This window comes from Dryobates pubescens, chromosome 26 (genome assembly GCF_014839835.1).
Source record: "Dryobates pubescens isolate bDryPub1 chromosome 26, bDryPub1.pri, whole genome shotgun sequence".
NCBI classification, from domain to species: domain Eukaryota; kingdom Metazoa; phylum Chordata; class Aves; order Piciformes; family Picidae; genus Dryobates; species Dryobates pubescens.
The window spans coordinates 7,366,989-7,387,491 of NC_071637.1; the positions used below are offsets into that span (position 1 = coordinate 7,366,989).

Here is a 20,503-nt window from a genome sequence, read left to right on the forward strand (position 1 = left end):
TGCCATGGACTTTTGTACCAGACCCTGGGGCTTGCCATGCACCCCCAGGATCACCCTTCTCTCCTTCCTCTGTTGATTTCTCCCTCCTGCCCAACCATGGCAAACACTGATTAACAGCACTGCCACCCTGGCACTGGCTGTACAAACCCCCTAAACCTTATCACAGGAAGGAGACAAAGTGCCCTGGTATCAGAAACCAGACTCACACTGCCCTTCACCACAAGCAGCATGCTGGCAGAGCTGTGCTTCTCTAATACACCACCAGTAAGTTACACATTAATCCCAGATAAGCAGAAACAAGGCTGTTGAGTGAGTGAGCTCAGCAAGGGATAAGAGCATCCACAGCCCCATGCTGTAACCAGAGGTCAGGATCCAGCACAGGGCAATGGGGACATCACCAGTGGGAACAGGAAGCCTGCAGCCACCAGACTCTTCACCTCACCAGGTTTTGTTTGGTTCATAGAAACAGGGGGAAAACCCAATGCAAATTGAGTAGAACAGGCTGTCCATGGGCAGGCTGTGGGGGTGGGGTGCTGAGCCTGGCTGCCCACAGCCTCCCAGCAACACACAGTGCCCTGCCTGTCCCACCATAGGCAGGAGGCAACCATCACTGCTGCCTTCTGCGTCTGGTCACCAGCCCTCGTCTCTGTGGTGGCTCTGCAATCATGTGGGGACATCCCAGCTGAAATTCTGCCGTATCACCCCACCTCACAAGCCCTGGAGATGGACAAGCACACATGGCAGGCACATCAGGGAGCCCCTTCATTCCACTCCCCCACAGAAACACCTTCAAGTCTCTCTCACACAGCAGCAGACGAAGTTTCTTAAGGAGCTGTGTGTTGACTGAGGGATCTGACCCCTTGAGCACCAATATGAGCAAAAAAATAAACTGATCAATTCCAGCCTGCTTGTGCCCAGCAGACAAGCTCTGCAAACAAGAGGCAGACATTCAGCTACCATGGAAAAGATAAACATGCTGGGAAGGAGAGGCCAGCACTGCCCAGGTTGAGCAGTCCACTGCAGTCCTGTGCAGATGCCATGCAGGACCCCTGCCATGCCCAGCTTGCCCACTGCACAAATTTCTTAGGATATGGAGCAGCTGCACTTGGCAAGTGAGGAGGAGAATTATTTCTAGCAGGCAGGCACATCCCTTGGTTTGGGATCAGGAGCAGGGTTTAGATACAGCAGCTCCAGAAGTCCTTCGGGAGGTGGGGGGGGTGTAGGTGTTGGGGGGGTGGCTAGCACAGGTGCAGCACCCAAAGCCTGCTCCAGCCTCTACCACAGCCTGCAAGTAGGACCTGGCCTGCAAGTAGGACCAGGGGAGGCACAAGCAAGGCAGAACGAGAGCCAGAACCAGGAAGTAGCTTGGTGCTTTGCCACCACAGCACAAGGGTGAGCTCTGGGACAGCTGGGAGCACACTGGCACCCTCCTGCACAACCAAACCCCAGGGAGAGGCAGAGTGAGACACTGCAGACCACAGGGATGCTCAGCTTGCAAACAGGGAGGGTGGAATGGCTCAGAAATACTAGAAGCAAACATTGGCCACCTCCAGCACCAGGGCAGTGCCAGTCCCTGTGGCATCTCCCTGTCCTGGACTTTCAGAAACAGAGAAGTCTTTGTGATACTGGCATGAGCTTCCCTGCCCTTCCCCAAGCAACTCCCCAGGATTGTACACAGAGTTCAGATGTATCAGCTTCTGATTTCTGTCCCCTCTCACACCCAGCTTTCATTTAAGATCTCCTTGGCTTCCATTCCCCATGTAGCTAGTGGGAAGCTAAACTCACAAGTGCATCAAGAGTGTTTTTAGGTCTTGAGGATGCCTCATCTGCTTTGCATCCTAAAAATACCACACCAAACCACCATATGTCTCAACATGCACCTCATGAAGATGCACCAGAGAAGCTCCCCAGTGGGTTTGGGGCCAGGGTGGGTTTGGGCAGCATGCCACTGCCCTGCCAAGTACTAGGAGAGCTCCATACAGGACAGCTAGAAGCAAATGCAGCTTCAGCAGAGGCTTAATAACCTTCTCTTCTCCCTCTGAAAACATCCTTTCACTTCAAATAGGCAGGGCTGGCTATTGCAGACACCCCCAGGTTTGGGAGCACCTGGGAGGAACTAAGTAGGTGGCAAGGGCAGGAATCCCTGTGGGCCAGAGCAACCCAAGGGGCTGTGGGGAAGACGCCAACCAAGCATCCCATGGACCCTACCCACAACAGCCACTCCAACCCACTGAGCATGGCACCAGCCCACAACAATGCAACAGCCTATCCCTCCTCCTCCTGGCCAAGGCAGCAGCCCTTCCCTCCACACCAAATAAAACTATTTTAGATGACACTGATTTATCCACTCAAGTTACCCAATTTATCCAGGTTGTGTTTGCTTCTCCAGGGTATTACAGCTACCCACCACCCTCCTCTGCTCCCTCACCCTCTGTGCAGTCGAGCCCTTGGCAGTGCTCTGCAAACACAGCCCTACGAACACAGTGTTGCTCTTCAGCAACATCCTGCAACTGGGGGGATTTCCAGACAGAGATTCAGTGCCCCACACACAGAGGGGGAGGCAGCTGGGGGAAGCAGCACGGGGAGGGGGAAAGGTTTGGTGTCAGCACTCACCACGAGCCCTGCTTTGCTCTCAGCTTTCTGCAGTGCAGCAGCAAAGCAGACAATTCCTGTGTACAATGCCTGTGTTGACTGGTGTTTTCCCTTTTTGAATTGGGTGACAGCAGGGTTAAATTGGAGTGCCCTGAAGCAGGACAGCGTCCCCTCCCCATCCCCCCAGCACAGCTCTTCATCTGCTCTGGCCCTCTGGACCTTCCCAACCCAACGCACAGAACTAGCAACCCTGGAGCTGTTCAGCAGGGCCAAGTACCAGCAGACATCCCAGTGCTGCAGCCTAGGAACTGTAAGACCATTTGATACGACCCAAGACACCAGAAAGCCAGCACTGAAGGATGATTGCGAGCTAGCAAGTCTGGTGAGGCCTCTGGAACACAAAAAGAAGCTTGACCAATCCATGTCTGTAATTACAAATGCAAGTTGGGGCAGGAGGACACATAATGGGCGTGGGCTGGAGGAGAACCAAGGCAAAGCCTCATTTGCTGGTTTGATAAGCAATAAATTAAACATGGGGACACTTTGCATGCAGCTGTCACAAGAAGCTGGGCCAGTACTACACAAAGGCTCATGCCACAGGCAAGAGAAATGGGGCAGCCAGGGAGACTCATGCCTGCAGCACAGGTGGGAAGGACATGGCTGAATTTATCTCCCTGCATTTACTCCAAGGTTCTCTCTGCAGCAGCACACAGTGAGGCAAAACCACCAGGAGGTCTGAGAATCCAAGGGGAGAGATGTTTGCAAAGCTCCACCATCACTGCTTTAAGTGAAAGGGAAGGAGCAGCAACCCACGACCTGATAACTGCACAGGTTGGTTCACCTCAAAGCAGAAGTCACCATTATCTGTCCTCCAGCAGTCTCCTCCAGACAAGCCATTTGGTCAGGGTATTTTCTGCTCTGCAGGCAGTGCCAACAGTCACGTCCATGGAGCAGGGGAGCTGCAAGCTGCAGCTGCCCTCTTTATGTCAAATGGCAGTGAGATGGAAGGCAGTTACTGGAATAAACTTCACTTTTTGAGGAAGAGAAAAGGTGGTTTGGATAGCTGGTGTATTTTCAACAGCTTGCCCAGCCCAGTTGGGACAGCTTGTCACACAGCAGTGAAGTAGCACAGAGCATGCTCACAACATGCTGACCACAGACATGGGGACAGGACACCCACAAGCACCAACACCTCTCACAGCAAAATGCCCCTGAACTTGAAGGAAGGAGACAGCTGTGCACCCTGGACACCCTTGCCCTATCACTGCAGGCAGACCCTGGCAAAGCACATCCCCAGGTGGACACTGGGCTGTTACCCATTGAGCACACTCAGCTCTTAAGGGGAAAGTCATTTGAACTTGCCTCAATATCTGCTTACAGCAACAGCTCCTTCCACCTGCCTTGGCACACAGTAGGTCTGCTGCACATCTACCACCGGTCCCCTCTCACCCCATGCATTGCTCCTGGGGCCAGGTCTGGGTGCAGGCAGAGTGCCAGACCCCTCCTGGCCCCACAGCAAGACAACTTGCAGGCAGGGCAGTGCCTGCTGCTACCAAGTCAAGCTGGAGTCCCACAGCTGACAACCTGCTGCCCTGTGAAATAGGAGAGCTGTTCCTGCTGCAAGACTTGGGCTCCTACCCACAACAAGCACCAGAGCAAGGAGCTATCTTCTCTAGGGAAGAAGAGCAGCAAGCTCATCGTCTGCTTTATTCCTCTGCAACCAAGCATGGGCTTCTTTATTGTCACAGCCAAATTCCACAGGGTGCCAGCACAACACTGCTGTGGGGAAGAGGAAAAAGTAAGATGAGATCCTTATGAATTCCAGCACTGCTGATGGCCACTGAAAGGGTATGTGGGGCTCCCTGCAAAGGCACTGGAGAATCTGGTCCCTGCTGCAGAGCCACCCATGCCCACACAGAAGACAACTGCTTTTCTAGGAGGTGAAAGCCTGACTGCCAAAGGCCAGAGCACCTCCCCTACCTGCCAGCAAGGAAAGACTGTTGCAAAGAAAGCTAGAGAAGGAAGCCTTTTTGCCCCCAAATCCTCTGGGAAGCTGAATGAACATTTGCATGCTTCTACCTCCTCATAGCTTCAGACTTCCCACCTGGTTTTGCTTTTGGTCCCTGTTCAGGTCCAAATGCACGCCTGCTAAACTACCAAGCTTCTTCGAAAGCAAGCCTCACCACACATAAGCTGAGTAATATTCTCACTCCGTAGCTGGTCTCCAGGCTGGCATTTTCAAGGGCTTTGATCCATTTCAAATAAGGCAATGAGCTTAGCCCTTGATTAAATACAGAGCATAATCCACCTAAATCTTGTTAGCCGAGAAGCAAGTCGCTCGTCTCGCTGTTGTGGGTGGTGATGGTGTTTTGCTGCCAGGCAAGCAGGGTGCCCGCAGTGTGAAGGTGCCCCTTGAGTGCAGGCAGAAGCACTGGGGCAGCTGCCTGTTGCAGCAAGAAGGCAACTTCTTGCCACCACCACTCTGGCAAGCCTGTATGGACTCAAGGCACAGAAGTCCAGGACATCCTTCTGCAAAGCTCCATCCTGTAACAGGCAAAAGCCATCCAGAGAAAGCTTGCCCAGAGGGCACAGAGATGGTACCTCCAGGCTTGCCCTGTGGCCAGGGCAGTGGGCACCTGAGAAACAGCAAAGCCCTAAAACAGTCCACAGCAGGAGAAATCACTGACCCTGAGCAAAGGAGCCAGGCTGCAGGGTGGAAGGAGGATACACTGCAGCTTTGGGGGAATTTCTAACATACTCGCCTTGGTTCCCCTTCCTCAGGAGGAATGAATCAGTAGCACAGTGTTTGTAGAGCCTTAGCAGAAAGGCCTGTGAGCTGAGAGGGAAGCATGCCATGCCAAAGACAGCTATTCCCACTGCTGGACAGGCAACAGCCAGGCATTGGGTGAGATGGAGGTGACCAGCCAGGGTCAGAGTGGCTTTGGCCGAGACGGAGGTGGGCAGCCAGGGTCAGAGTGGCTTTGGCCGAGATGGAGGTGGGCAGCCAGGGTCAGAGTGGCCTTGGCCGAGATGGAGGTGGGCAGCCAGGGTCAGCCTCACATGCATACTCCACTCCCAAGGGTGAGAACACCATCCGGTCAGCAGCTCTAACCAGCTGTGACAAGGAAGGGCAACATCACTTCCCTCCCAGGTCCCAGACTGCCTCTCTCCATCCTCTGCACTTCCCAACACAGATGCCAGCACAAGCACACACATGCTGTGCCACCCCAACAGTAGGACATGGGAATGAGGCAGTTTGAGTCAAAAAAGGAAACAACTCTCTTCTCCAGGTGAGCCCTGCTCCTCTCCTGCTTGGCTCTTGGGTAACTCTATAAATTTACAGGAGAGTCTTTTAAAATACACTGTGGCAGAAGACTATGGGGATGCTGTTTCCCAGGCCCAAGGATCCTCCTTACCAGTCTGAGGCTCTGTGACCCTGCTCCCCACCAGTGATTCTCCCTGCAGCCACTTCCACCCAAACAAAAAAAAGTCACACTCCTATGTAGGACAAGAGAGATCTGCTCCCTGTGACTCTGGCATATTTATTATTTGAGTCACTAGAAGACAAATTCCCTGAAAAGCACTATTGCTCCTTATTTCCCTCCAGGTTTCAGACCCAACTCTGCAGGGAGGTGACTCTCCAGGGCTTGATCCCAACCCAAAGGCAGGAGCCCTGCAAATCCCTGTTCCATGCTGCATTAAGCAGCTTCTAGGCTTCCCATAGCAGCCAGGCACGTTTCACCAGCCACTGGAAGGATTTTAAGTTAATTTAACCATGTTAACACGTTATGTGGCTTCTGTCATATCAATTACCTTAAAAAGCCCAGGCACAGATCTCGGGAGGAGTGCAGGGAAGGAGGAAAGGAATTGATTCAAGAATTAGTAAGGAGAAAGGGAGAAAAAAAACAAATCTTGGCCACAATCCCAAAGCAGTCTCAGGGGAAAAAAAAAAAAAACTTCACAGGATTTCAAACCCAAAAACCAGCAAAGGTGGTATCTGCTTTAATCAAACACTACCCAGGAAGGCTCAGTGCAGCAGATCTCGCCAGTCACCAGCTGGCGCAGCAGGAATCAGGCTTTTGGCATTGGTATCCTCACCCAGCGCTGGGCAAGGGAAAGGGCTGCCCGCAGAGGAGCCAGGATGATAAATGACAGCAGTTGAGCATTGCAGGGGCATTTCACCACTTCAGAGGTTGCTGCTATAACAATCTTCTCTGACTCAGCAGCTGAAAGGGATGCTGGGAAGGAAACACCATTTAAAAAAAAAAAAAAAGGAAAGAAAAAAAAGTCATGCATTATTAATATGGACTCTGGCAGCAAGACATGAGTTGGAAAAACACTGAGGGGGAAAAAAAATATGACTGCAGAGTAAGAGTGAGCTGCATGTGTGGAAGCATTTCACACTCCCGCGGGAGCCGGCTGCACTTGCAGGGCTGCTGCAGACAGGTGCCACCCTGTAGCCCTCCCTGCTCCAAGGAACCCCACTTTTGCCACAGGAACTTAAACCTCCACCATTTTCTCCCTGAATGCAGGTTGCTGCAGCCCTAGTGCAGAAAACACTGCACGCCTTGAGCGTGGCCCACACTTGTTTCAAGCTACGACAGCTCTGGGCTTTCCTGCCGTGGAACACAGCCATCTCAGCTGCTTTATCTACTGGCTGGTCCATGCATCAGTTTCCAGCTCCCAGCAGCTTCCCCACTTTGCTTCCCTTGCCACACAGCCCCCAGCCACCTGGCTGGGTGTTTTAGCAAGAGCAGCCATTGCACAAGGTGCCACAGCCTGCAGCCTGCTGCCAGCGCTGACGCAGACAGAGGGCACAAAAAGCAGGAACTGCACTGAATGGCTTTCCTTTTCCTGCCAACTAGGTGAGGAAAATCAAAATATATCAGGTAGCACTAAACTGCCTGGTGCACTGCAGTGTTTGCTTTCCTCTCTTATTCGGTATGCTTTGTACATTTGGGGTTTAGAGGTGAGAATTCGTGCAGCCATCTTCACCACTTTGCATCCAAAATCCTTGTTCAAGAGGCAGCCTCTCCCAACCTGCTGGCTGAGGGGAGACACCAGGAGTGACGAGCGTGTGCTCCTCTGTTGCAAGCACCACACAGACCTTCGCCAGCTTGTCCTCCTCATTACAGGGTAACCCTCTGATCCTGGTGCAGGAGCCTTTTGGCAGCATGTCAGCATATTTAAAGTTTCAGCACAGCTTGGTCCCCAGCCTCTCCAACGCAAAGGAGGTGGTGAATGCAGCGCCAGGATTCGAGAGGTTCCTTTGATTGTTTGTATGGCAACAGCATTCAAGTAAACCAGATCCATTATTGTGCCATAAAACTCCCTAGATATGCAAACACTGGCTGAAGACTGCTTAGTCCAACTCACAGCTGTGCAGGGTGGTGTTTTGCCTGGATTTGTTTTCTTCCATTACATTTGCAGTGGCATCCTCCATAGAGGAAAAATTCCCAAGCTTTACCTTTCAGATCAGAAAGGCACAGGGAGGGAACAGCTTTGCAGGCACGGGCTGGGAGCACACAGCTCAGGCAAGCATCACAGAGACCGGTACCTGCTCATCAGGGCAGAAGAGCAGCAACTTTCTAACACAGCAAGCCACCACAGAGCTCAGAAACTGAGGCACAACCCAGTGAAAAAACCCACAGTCCTATTTGAACCCACATCCCCTGGAGGCAGCCACATCCCTGCAGCAAGTGCCAGGGGGCCAGGGATGGATGCCCTGGCCAGGGTTCTCTCAGATGCAAAGGGCACTGGGCAGCACCCCCACAGCATCTTCAGAGGGGCTCCAGGATGAGTGCTTTGGAGGGATTTGTGTCACCCAGGGGATGTAACACACAACAACAGGCTTGTAAAGAGATGAGCCCATTGGCTTTGTACCTCAAACCCAAAAATCTAGAAATAAGTAAGTCTCACACAGGGTAGTCACATGCATTCAAACAAACCTCCTCATCAGCCCCATGTAACCAGGAGTGAGGCAGGAGCTCAAACTGAGCTTCTTGCTCCCTGACGTAATATTTATATGCCTTAGAAAAACAAAGTCTCGAGATGCACTAAAGCTTGTGGCTTCATACAAAACAGCTGCAGTGACCAGAGAGCACAAGGGACCCCTCCAAATCTGCCTGCCTCCCAGACACAGCTCCTTCACTTTCTTTGAACAAGATCAGCAAGTCCCAGAAAACTATTTTTGCAATGGGAAAAGGGCACCACCACCCTGCTCACCACACTCCACACCACTGCTGCATCCACAAGGATGCTTCTCACCAGGATGGAGGTCACGCTTGCTGTCCCTCTGTCACCCCTGGGGCCCTTCCAAGCAGCAGATGAGGATGGCCAAGAGAGGTTTTCCTGCCAGGCACTGACATCACCCCTCAGCTTTTCATTCCACCTTGCCTTTCAAAATAATAGCAGTTCTGGATTAAGGCTAAAAGCCCTGGCCTTTTTAACACTCTCCATTTCACATTCTCAAAAAAAACCCTAAACCCACACCCACAAACATCTCTCAAAAATGTCTGAGTTGGGCTGGGGGGTTTTTGCATTTCAACAGCACAGTCCACCAGACATTTTCTGCTCCATCTCTCAGGACAGGACTAGTACCCACGGTATTTACAGCAGATGCCAAAAAAGCCAACCAAATACACACCAACCCTCCTAATGCACCAGTGTTCAAAATGCTGTCAGACAAATCATGGTCAGAACAATACTCCAAATGCAAAGAAGGAAGAGAAAAAGACAGTATGAGAAGAAACATTACTAAAATAACCCGGCAAAGGTTTTGTCAAAGTAAGCACATATTATAGTGTAACAATGATGCTTTAAAAATAAAGCTGTTCAGGCAAAGATTTTCTGGCTCTGTAGAGCTCCCCATCAGTTTCTCTTTGAGGCTGTGCATCCCTCGGTGCTGGCACAGGGAGATCGGAGGGCTCTGCAGAGCCTTACCCAGCCAACAACGCATCAGCCAGCACCACCGGTGTCACCTGTGTGAGGCTCCCCAGAAGTCTCAAGTAAATTAAGCACTCTATGCACTGCCTCCATATTAAAATCCACCAAGAGTAACAGCATTCAAATAAGAACAAGTGTAAACATAGAGCTCCCCACACTGCTCATCTCCATTCCCCCAGGGTGTTCATCATACCCTGCAGAGCAGATGCTGCCCGAGTTAATGCAATTAATGAGTCCACCTGGAAAAGGGGCAGATGATCAGCCCAGGAAACAAAGCAGCAATGTCAGAGCCCTTATCTCCACCAGAAACAGCAGCCACATGAAGTGCCCAAGCACCTCCTGAAGCCCTGGCTTTCCATGGCCTCCCAAGCCCATGAAGATCAGGTGTCCCAGAGGTCTGGGCTCTCAGCAGCAACGGTTTTGCTTTGAGGTTTGGTCCATTGCAGACCACTGAGGTTTTGGAGTACTTAATTTGCAGGAATGAACTGGCACTTCGAAGCTTTGGGGACCTGCTCAGCTTCCACAAGCCAGGCCTTTCCGAGACAGACAGATGAAACCTGAACTCTTCACATGTTCTCTCAGTTGCAACACTCAGCAAGCCACCAGCAAAATAACCCAAACCAGATGTGCCTGACAGACAACACGGGTGCTTACAGGTGAAGAAAACTTACTAATGCAACTGCCCCCAAAGAAACCTTGTGATTTGTTAGCCTTGATCAAAAGGTGGTCTCCAACCAAGGCCTTGGCATCACCAGCACTTTGTTTGCTCAGAAGCAACTCTTGCAGGCACAGCTTCAGCCATTCTGCTTGCATGTGCCCTTTAGGGACTCAGTGCTGGAGGAAAGTGGTACTACCACAGGAGCTATTTCCCACAACCACCACCAGTCTCCTTCCACACATGGCACAGGAGATCCTGAACTCAAGTTCTTGTATGGAGGAACACTCACTTGAGGATTTCTAACAACCTGTCATTTCCAATAACTGCAAAAACCTCAATGGGATATGCTGAGGAACTGGGCTCTTCCTTCCTTAGGATGTGAAATGCTGCTTGGCAGATCTTTCAAGGAGAAGAGGGTGAAGAAGGGCAGCAGTGACAGTGTTTCATAGTAAAATACCACACTCCCTTGCACTGCAGAGGGAAGACCTAGAAGATGAAAACCAGAACCACAACAGCACAAACATCATTCTGTAATTCCAAGCTGCACTTTCACCTTCTGTCCCTGCTCAGGCAGTGCCCAGCCACCCAGAAAATTGCCAGCCCAAAAGGGCATCTGCACCCAAACTCTGCCTGCCCAAGCCAAGGCCACACAGCCCACCACTCTACTCCTCAGATGAGCTGGCCACCAGTATCCTGACAGGGATGGCATCTCGCCCCTTCTGCCATCCTCACAGCATGAAGGAACAGCATTTCAAAGCACTCCTGCCTGATCAAAATCAAGTTCTTGTGCCACAAATCTAATTCAGGGCTAACACTGCTACCTCATGTCCTGTACAACCGGTCAGGAGCAATTCCTGATAAGTTTTGAGGAAGTAAAGCCCAAGTGAATTGCAGCTCTCACAAAGGTAACAATCTCTCACCCAGTAATTTAAATTCCCTGCATTATTTTTCTACATCAGATCCAAGTAAGACTCCTGTGCAAGCCTAAGTTTAAAAAAATACAATAAAATAACAAGGCTCCAACATCTGGAGAGACACCAAGGAAAACGCCAAGAGCAGCTACCCAAGCATTAGGGAAGGCCTTTGGTCTCCCTCCTCCCAGCCACGCAGCAGCCACCCTCTCCACAAGGACCAAGTCCAAGGTCTAAGAAATTCCTACTATTGCAGCAAGAGTTATCAAGATGAAACAGCAACTTGCAGTGCAAGCAGCTTGTGAAAGCATTACTGTTTTCAGCTGAGGAAAGGAATTCCCTTGATTTCCCAGGCTCTGTTAACAGAGCACAAAACCAGCAAGACAAGACATTTTCTGAGACTGTAGCTTAGCTCCTTGGAGGACCCTTGCACCAACACCAGGGTCCAGGTATTGACAGGATAACTCTGACAAGCCCTTTTCTACACAGCCCCTCTGGAGAAATGAGGAGCTCAGAGAGCAGTTGTCCTGGGATGGCAAAAGTTTCAGTGCCAGGAATGAGCCTTGTGAAAAGATTCCAGATCAGGACAAAATAGTTCAACCCCTGCCAAATTCTGCTTATTCCAAAGACCAGGTCAGTGCAATTGCACATAATGAAAGCACAGCCTGCCCCGCAATCCTCTACTCTGCCACTGCTCGCAAGATCTCCAAGCAAGGTAACAAGCGAAGGCAACGTCCCGACCTGTGCAAGCATAGCCCCTGTACCTGCTGCCTCGCAGGGCTTCCCTGACAGGCAGCAGGGACCCGTGCAGATATGAGGGCATCTCCTGGAGCTTCCAGCCGCTGCCTCTCCACCAGCCCCGCCGTGCCCCGGCCCCAGCTCACCGCCAAGCAGAACAATCGGCTGCCTCATCCAGCACACAATGGCTACATGAGACAGACCCACATCATCACCCCAGCCACCGCAGGGACAAAAGCGAGCAGACGCCAGGGAACAACAGCAAATAAAATGAGAGCTTGCTGTATTTGTGCCATCAGCTCCGTCTCTGGCAATTTACTTTCCAAGGTGGCTTTGGGAGCCCAAGGATATAAACTGTTTGAGTAGTGTGCTAGGAGGACACACGGGTACTGGATGTGAGCACTGGCAATGAGGTGGCACTGGCTGTTTACATTGGATCGCTCTGCACAAACTTGGGGACAGAAGAAAACGTCAGTTTCATTGGAGGAAACCTTGGTGAAGGACAGAAGTGAGGAGCTACCTCAGGCATCGCATAAACCAGGGCAGAACGCAAACATAAGCCCCAAGGGCTCTGGGCTCTCAGTGGGTACCAAGCGTGGCAAGTTGCTGACAGTAAACATGAATTCTTCCTGCATTTCCGTCTCCAGCAGACCAAGGGCACGCTGGCATGACCTAGGCTGCAAAGAGCCAACACAATAGCCAGCTACGCAACCAGCCAGCACTGGGCCAGGCAACCCAGAGCCTGGGCTGGGCTGGGCTCTCCTCCTCTGTCTCCAAAGGGCAGCAGGAGCAGTTTCCTAGCCAGCAAGCACACTAGCTCCACACCAATGTGCTGAGAGAGCACCCAGAAGTGCAACTGTCCCAGTTTTCTTCTAATACTAGCACACAACTGCTCAAATACAACAAGCCTTGGCAACACCAACGAAATTTTTCCCCTCACCATCTCTCACCTCCAAAAAGGGTCTTAAGGACAGTCTCAGCCTAGCTCTGCCCTCCATCATAGTGACAGCACACTGCCATGGGGATGCTCAGATCTTCACTGACATTCTACAGTGGGGCTGTTCCCAACCTAGAGGGGCTGACACTGCCCAGGCAGGGCAGGCTGGCTCCAGCCCTGGCACCACTGGCTGCTGACCCCAACAAGCAGAGATTTGCTGTAAGAACCCCTTCCCTGCAGCACCAAGCAGATGAAAATCCTTCCAGGCCCAGGCTCCTGCTAGCTCAAGCTTGCTTGCAGCTTCAGGTATCTTTTCTTTGGACATTTTTAAATTAGGGTGCAATCAAGGAATAGATTAATCACTCTTCTGCCTGTGGTTTAGCTAATGAGATACAAGTCTTCCTTTAGCTGTTTCTTCACCACATCCTGCAAGGGACAGTTTTAGGGCAGGGGCTTCTTCAGGGCCTTTAGCAGCTAGAGAAAACCAGCCCAGCCCAACCACACCACACAAGGCGGTGCTGGGCAGGCTAAAGGCTCCAAGAACACCCAGCTGACAGCATCTCTTCATCACACAGCACATGGTTGATTTGTTAATTCCCAGCTCTGCTCATCTCCTGTCTCACTCCTCTTCCAAGCTTCTCCTTACCACTCTGGTCTCCCTCCAAGCTGGATGAGACCAACTGCCCTGGGAATGCTGGGCTGGGTTTTTTGGCTGAAAAAGGGAGTTAAAAAAAAAAAAAAAAAAAAAAAAGAAGAAGAAGAAGGGGAAGGGGCAGCAAATCTTCTGTCACCTGATGGGGAAATGACTCAGAACATCACTGACATCCATGGGTGGGTGGGGACAGAGACCACCTTCACCTCTCTGCCTTCTCTTCCAGCATGGCAGACAGCAAGAACTTTGGGTAGGACATGACTGTATTAGCTGAGGTCGTATAAGAAAAGGCCTCTGGGCAAAGTGTTGGTCTTGAAGAGCAATTTATACCCTACAGCAGCATCTCCAGCACCTCTAGACTGGTGATCATAGAAAAGCACCATAAAATTAATTAGACTATTCCAATAAAGGCACAAAACCATCCTTGAGTTTTCTCCTTATACTGTACATTCCCCTGGGCCTGAGAAAGCCTGTCCACAGCCAGGCCACAGCTCTTGGAGAAGACTTCCTTCATGCCAGCCCTGCAAAGGGCTGCAAGATGCATCAGATCAAACGATTGCTGGCCCCATGGCAGTACAGGAATGAGACGAGTCAGGAGCTTTGTTTATGGAGGGAGCAGGCAGTGGCTATGCCACCCATTGGCACTAGTGTGAAACTGGCTTCCAACAGATGCAAGACAGCAGCGTGGCCAGGAGCTCGGTGGCTTGCCCATCACAACAACAAAGCCCTGGAACACCAGGACCCTGGCCCAGGAGGCCCAGGATGTGCAGCCTCACTTGGGCTGTGGCCAGGACATGAGCAGGGCTTCACACACCAGTCAACCCCTACTTAGCCCCAGAAAAGGCTCCCAAAGACCAGTGGCAGCCATTGGACATCATCTGTAAATGAAAACCCAGAGAAGTCACCTTGAAAAGCACAGAAAGGTCTCCTTGGGATGTCTAAACCAGGAATGGCATGAGCAATACCAATGACATTTCAAGGAGAAACTCATTTGCAAGATTTCTTTGGAAATGCTTTTTTAATAGAAATAAACAGTTGCCGAAGTTCAGCTGAAGGCCAGATTAAGCCAAGGCTTATGGAAAGGCTGGGCTGGTTCTCCGAACAGAACATTTTTGGCACCATTTCTGCTCCTTGCAGAAATGAGATACACCCTGTGAAGACAACAGCTGCTTTCCGAGGCACGAGTCTGCCTGCATCTCACAGAAGGTGGGCGCACAGCCCCACTGGCACCGGCAATAGGTGCCAGCCGCTTGGGTACGCGGCTCCTTCAAGCCCCCTGCGAAGCACACCTCGGAAGAGATGGGAACGTGTCCGCTCTCCTCCTAAAGCACGCACTCCTCATCTCATCACTTGACAAAAAGAGCAGGATTTTCGCCAGAGAGCGAGTTTAGACCACAAGCACTTGGACAACACTCCACGGCTTCAAAACAAACTCTCCGGCGGCAGGCTCGCTGCCCCCGGCTCGGCTCCGCACCGCTCGGGCCCCACCAGCCCGGGGCAGCACCGCGGGCAGCGCGGCCGCCACCTCCCGCGGCCCCTCCGCGCAGCGAGGACCGCCACCCCGCCGTGTGTCCACCCCGAGCGGCACAAGCGGGCACCACACACCCTGCGGGGGAAGCCTCTCTACCCCGGCTGTGGGCTCTCCCCGGCGCCGGCGGGAGGCGAGGTAGAGCTGCCCAGTCCCGAGCCCCGGCGCACCGCGAAGCCGCAGCCCAGGGGCGCCGGGCCCTGGCTGACCCTCTCCAGTCAGCGGCCGCCGGGGATGCCGCGGTCCCCCGGGGATGCCGCGGTCCCCCGATGCGGCCGGGAGCAGATTACTCAGCGTTTCTAGTGCAAGAACAGCGTGCTCCCGCCCCGCGCCCCGGGCCTCGGCCCGCCGCTTACCGATGCCCGGCGCCACATAGACGAAGTAGAGAAAGGAGGAGGAGAGCGAGAAGAGGAAAAGCGCGGCCAGCAGCGAGCGCCGGGGCAGCAGCCGCCAGGCGCCGCGGGGGCCGCGGGGCCACCGCATGGCCGATCCGCCGCCGCCGCCGCTGCTGCCGCCGCTCACATGCGCCGAGGCCCGGCGGAAGGCGCCGCGCCGGGGCCGCTCCGAGCCGCCGCCCGCGCCCAGTGCCGCCGCATGAATGGGCGGGGCGGGGCGGGAGGCGCGGGGCGGGGCGTCGCGGGGACCGGCTGGAAAAGTGCCGCCGCTGCTGAGGCGCTCCTAGTAGAGACTGACCCGCGCCCGGTGGCCCTGGCGCTCCCGGCCGTTGACCTGGGCACCGCTGTAGGTCCCAGCACACCGGGCACTGACTCAGGATCACCGGTCATGGGCCTGAGCACTGCTGATATCGTGATGGGCAGTGACCTCGGGACACTGGGTCGTGCTTCTGGGACGGCCAGCAATGGTCCTGGGACACCCCAGCAATGACATTAGGGCACCCAGCCACTGACGTGGGGCACCACTGACATCCGTGGGACACTGGACAATGACCCAGGGGCAACCAACCATGGATTTGGACTCCACTGATGGCCCCGGCACATCTGGCAGTGGCCTCAGGACACCCGACCGTGGTCCTAGGGCACCCAGCAAATACATAAGGGCATCCAGCCATGGATCTGCGGTACCACTGACGGCCTCGAAATACCAGGCAAAGGTCCTTGGGCACCCAGCCATGGTCCTTACACACCTGGTAATGAACCTGGGACACCCAGCACAAGGAGAACAAGGCCTGAACCCACTCCAGCTCCCAGCCCACCAGACAGCAGGGTTCTGTTTGGAGAAGTGCTGGGTGCCCCCCAAACATTGCACGGGAAGAGGCACAGCCTGGGAGTAGATGATGGGCACAGATGGGTGGAAGTGAAGAGGGGGCGAAGTCAGCACGGTCGGCACAATAATCAGCACTGGCAGCAGTCAGCAGCCCAGTCGGTTAAAGAGTAATTAAGTATTTTTGCACATGTTTGTGGGCAGTCCCTCTGTCATGTGTGGGAGGAGTTGGAAGGAGAAATGGAGATGCCTGAAAATGAAAAAAATGGGAGAGAAGAAAAGCCATCCCCATCAGTGGAGCCAGAAGAAGTATCTGCAGAGCAGCCCATAGAGTCCAGCCCACAAAGCTGCTTTATTTTTTTTTTTGGCCTCATTTATGATTCTGCAAGCTGTGCAACTCAGACTTTGTTCAAGGGAGGACAAAAGGAGAGGTCATTCCTTGTTTCATCAACAGATAGAGCTGAACAGACCAAGTCCAGGTCTCAGGATCACGGTGGGAAGTGGGGCTTTGAGCCAGGTGTGGGGCAGAGGCCAGTTGCCTCCACATGCAGTAGGCAACAAAGGCAGTGGCATCCCCATGGTCAGTGGGTAGAAGGTGGTGACAGACCGTCTGCCAGGAAGTGTCCGCTGTGTCCCTGACTGTCTCCACATCCCAGGGGTGAGCCTCTCCCTGGCAGGGAAAGAGTCATTGCTCAATTCAAACTTCTGACCCAGCCTGTCTGGGGGTGCCCAGCACCAGTCCCACATCAGCCCAAGGCCAGACAACGGGATAAAGGGCTCTCCAGGTAGAGCTCTGTATCTCAGTAATCTAAGGAAAGATTAGCTGCCTTTCCATCCTGGATGCAGTAAGGGCAAATAAAGAAAACAACGCCCACATTCAACAAATGGGCAACAAATATACTCTTGTTAGAAATGAAGATAAAGTAAAAAAGAGCAGAGATCAGCAGAAAAATGGAAATCCCTCTTTAAAAGGTAAGGTACTAATTTTCTTAATGTGCCATGGTACAGAAGGATCTTGATGACAGGGAATCCTCAAGAGCCAGGAGGCTGAGGAGGAAAGCAGGGATTTCCCTGGGGAGACTCCATGAGCTGCATCAGCTTCAGGAACAAGGAAACTGGTACTAGTTCTTGTTTTCCAGGGTTGCCACTCCACTGACACCTTCACTGAAATAAGTAAATCCTGAGCCTTTTTAACTTCTGGGAGCCCACATTATTCCAGCAGAATTGCATGGTCAAGTGGTGGCTGGATTTGCTGTTGGCAAAATAACTTTTATCCAACTCCTAAAAGGATGCCTTGGGCAAGGAAACCCAAGAATATCTCTTGCTTGGTTTGTGATTTGTTTGATGCAGACATGGTCAAAGGTGAGAGACATTGTCGCAACCAGTAATCTAACCTTTTGAACATATTTAATTAGCAATGACATTGCTGGAGGAGCCACCCAGAAACTCACTCCCAGGCCTGGGCCATGCCAATGGGGACTGTCATGGAGGAGTGAAGTCAGGGAAGCCCTGAAGCCAGGCTGGGACATGCCTGTCCCTCTGCCCTGGCTCTGACTCACCTTCCCTCTCTCTCTCTCTCTGTCCCAGGGCTCAGCTCAGCCACAGTCAACCCACTTCACTTTCCCCCTTCTTTTATGCTTACTAACTTCCCCTCTTCTCCCTGCTCTGACTCTCTGCTGCAACCCAGGTAAAGGATTAGAGACACTGGCCAAACCCACTCTCCCTCCAATTAAAAAACAAAAACAAAATCAGGAAGAGAGATTTGAAAGTCTTGGATGATTCCATAGGGCCAGGTTAGGACTTGAGGGTGGGACCACTTCCAAGCTGGGCTGTTGCAGAGAGCATGTGGGTGGTTCATGCCAAAGGAGTCCTGGCACCTGCTGTGCTCCAACCTGCACCACCTACTCCAGCCCTCTCAGTATGGGGCAGATAAGCAAAGTCCTACTTTCTGCAGAGTTTAGTGTACCAGCGGTGCTTGTGTGGGCAGCTTTGCCAGCAGCCTGAAGGGGAAGATAAGGTCTGTTGGTGCGTGGCCATGAACAGGAATGGTGGGACAGGTCCTGCCGGCGCACCTACACTCACAAGAAGATGGAGCTGCACCCTTAGAGCATGTCTCTGCATAAAAAGGCATTCTGCATCACTGGAGGGACAGCTCTGTTTTGATGGCTTAGGGGTGCCCCAGTGCGAGTGCAGTGCTCAGAGGGAGGTCATGGATACTGTTGCACCACATGCTGTCTGGAGAGGTCGGCGCTGCATATTGACAGTGGCAACAACCCAGTTGCTCAAGTGCTGTGAGTGGGAGACCAACCTGGCAGCTGTCATTGCTTGTTCCTGATGAATGCTGGCACAGTCAGGCTGGGCAAATGTCTGGCATTTTGGACCCTGAACCCAGCCATCAGAGTGCTGGAGCCATGGGAGAGGATGGTGAGAAGTTGCCTCACACCGTGCAAGGAGCAAACCCAGCTGCCCAGGAAGCACCCCAAGGTCTCAAATCTCTGACAGGTAGTGTCACATATTCCAGAGGCCAGTGGGGAGTAGACAGGGTTGGGGAGTGCTGCCCAGAGGGGTTGGCAGCAGAGCCTTACACAGGAGCTGACCCTAGAGCAGGCAGTCAGGTAAAAAGAATTGCTGTGGGGAACATAATCCTCATTTGGGGGGTTTGAAATGGTCAGCTTCACTCTGACTGCACATCTCTGATTATCACTTTACACAGAGGCTCAACCTGGACTGTCTAATCTGGGAGGATAATAATTGTTCTGCCACTTCAGTGAAGGATGGATTTGTGCAAGGATGTCACAGCTCTCACTAATGTTTCACGGTCTTTGGAGTTTATGGCACCTTCAGCCCCAATGGTAGAGACTTTCCAGAACAGACTCAATCCTGTGATTAGGAAAATGCCTCCATTTATAAAGGTGAGGACAGTCAGCATCACACCTTGTCACTCCTCCAGATGCTCAGCAATGCTGTTTGCTTTGGATCTTCTTTGGAGTTTCTGCTGACAGATTGTGAGCAAAGTGGGAACCTGAGCTGTGTTGCTCAGACACTTGGGGTGAACTGGATGTTGACCAGCTCTCAGATTTGCAAAAGCAATGTGTTCCCTCTCTTTCTTACTAAAAGTTTCCTTGCAATATGGGGCTTGCTCCAGCTCCATTTAAAGCCAACACAGTGTCATCACCAGCTTTGAGGAGGAGCAGGACACAGAGGAGGCATGCATAGCAGGAACTTCAATATTTTCTACATGCACACCCACAGAGACAGCATAGGCAATAAAAAGTCACTCCACAGATCATTCACTGTGTGCCAGATCATAAGCATAATTATTGATGCAGCAGGTTTTCAGAAAGACACAACAGGGTGTGTACTTAATTTGGCAATGAGAGCACACCTAAGTGGCCCTGGCATTTTCGACCACCCACAGGCACTGCTGGTTTATCTCACACCAATGTGTCGGCAGCACCAGAAAGGCAACCAAAGGCAGATATTTGTTTATTGAGATGGAAAAACGCCACCGAATGCTACAAGGTGCTCCCTGCAAGCAGGATTGCTGTAGACCAGTTCTCAAGATTATGCCACCCACACTACACTTTCTAACAAGGCTATTAGGGCTCTGATCTTACTAGCACCTGTACGTGTGCCTAACCACAGGGATGGCTCATTCTGCCACAGTCAACAGATGTGTCATAGATCCCAAAAGGAGGCAATATCAACAGGAGTGATTTGCAGAGCTCCACATTCACTAGAAAGGTGGCTGTCATCAGAAAAATGAGCTAAAATATTAAGCCTGTCATGGCACTCTGCAGACATCCAGTTGATTTCATTGCCTCTGTTTGCGTCAGCCCACCTCTGAAGGCTGATGATCTATCCCAGTCCAAATGGACTTGCGCAAACACTCATAAAATGCCTTTGAGCTCTAAATCTCCTGTCGAGGAAATACATCAGGCTGTGCTCTCCAAAATTTTCCAAGGAAGGAAACTTCAGCATACGAGAGATAAAATCTTTGTGCAAAAGTCCCTGTGATTTATCCAGATTTTAAAATACCACTTAACAAAGTCCTTCTCAGAAGGCTGTGGTGATGGCTGGGCTGAAATGCTGTCAAACGGCACAAACTGCCTGAGAGAAAATAAACAGGCTATTTTCAGCACACCAGGAGGTCAAGATGGGGATGCCAGAAAATTCTCCATTGGGGCCAGCCTTGCTCTTCCCTGGTCTGCAAGGGATTGCAAGGACATCAGCTAAAAGCAGATGAAAAGGCAGTGCAGGCAAAGGTGAAAACCTGCCCAACTCCTGGCAGGTGAAAGGGATGGAAAAGAAACATTTGGAC

General features: G+C 52.1%; 1 protein-coding gene across 1 annotated transcript in view; it reads right to left on the minus strand.

Moving 5' to 3' along the window:
* B4GALT5 (beta-1,4-galactosyltransferase 5) overlaps positions 1-15,529 on the minus strand; it is a 39,850-nt gene extending 24,321 nt beyond the window's left edge. The window contains exon 1 of the mRNA XM_054173490.1: positions 15,318-15,529. Coding sequence (XP_054029465.1) covers positions 15,318-15,444 — 127 coding nt within the window. The 5' untranslated portion in view covers positions 15,445-15,529. The remainder of the gene's footprint in view (positions 1-15,317) is intronic.
* Positions 15,530-20,503: the final 4,974 nt, after the last annotated feature.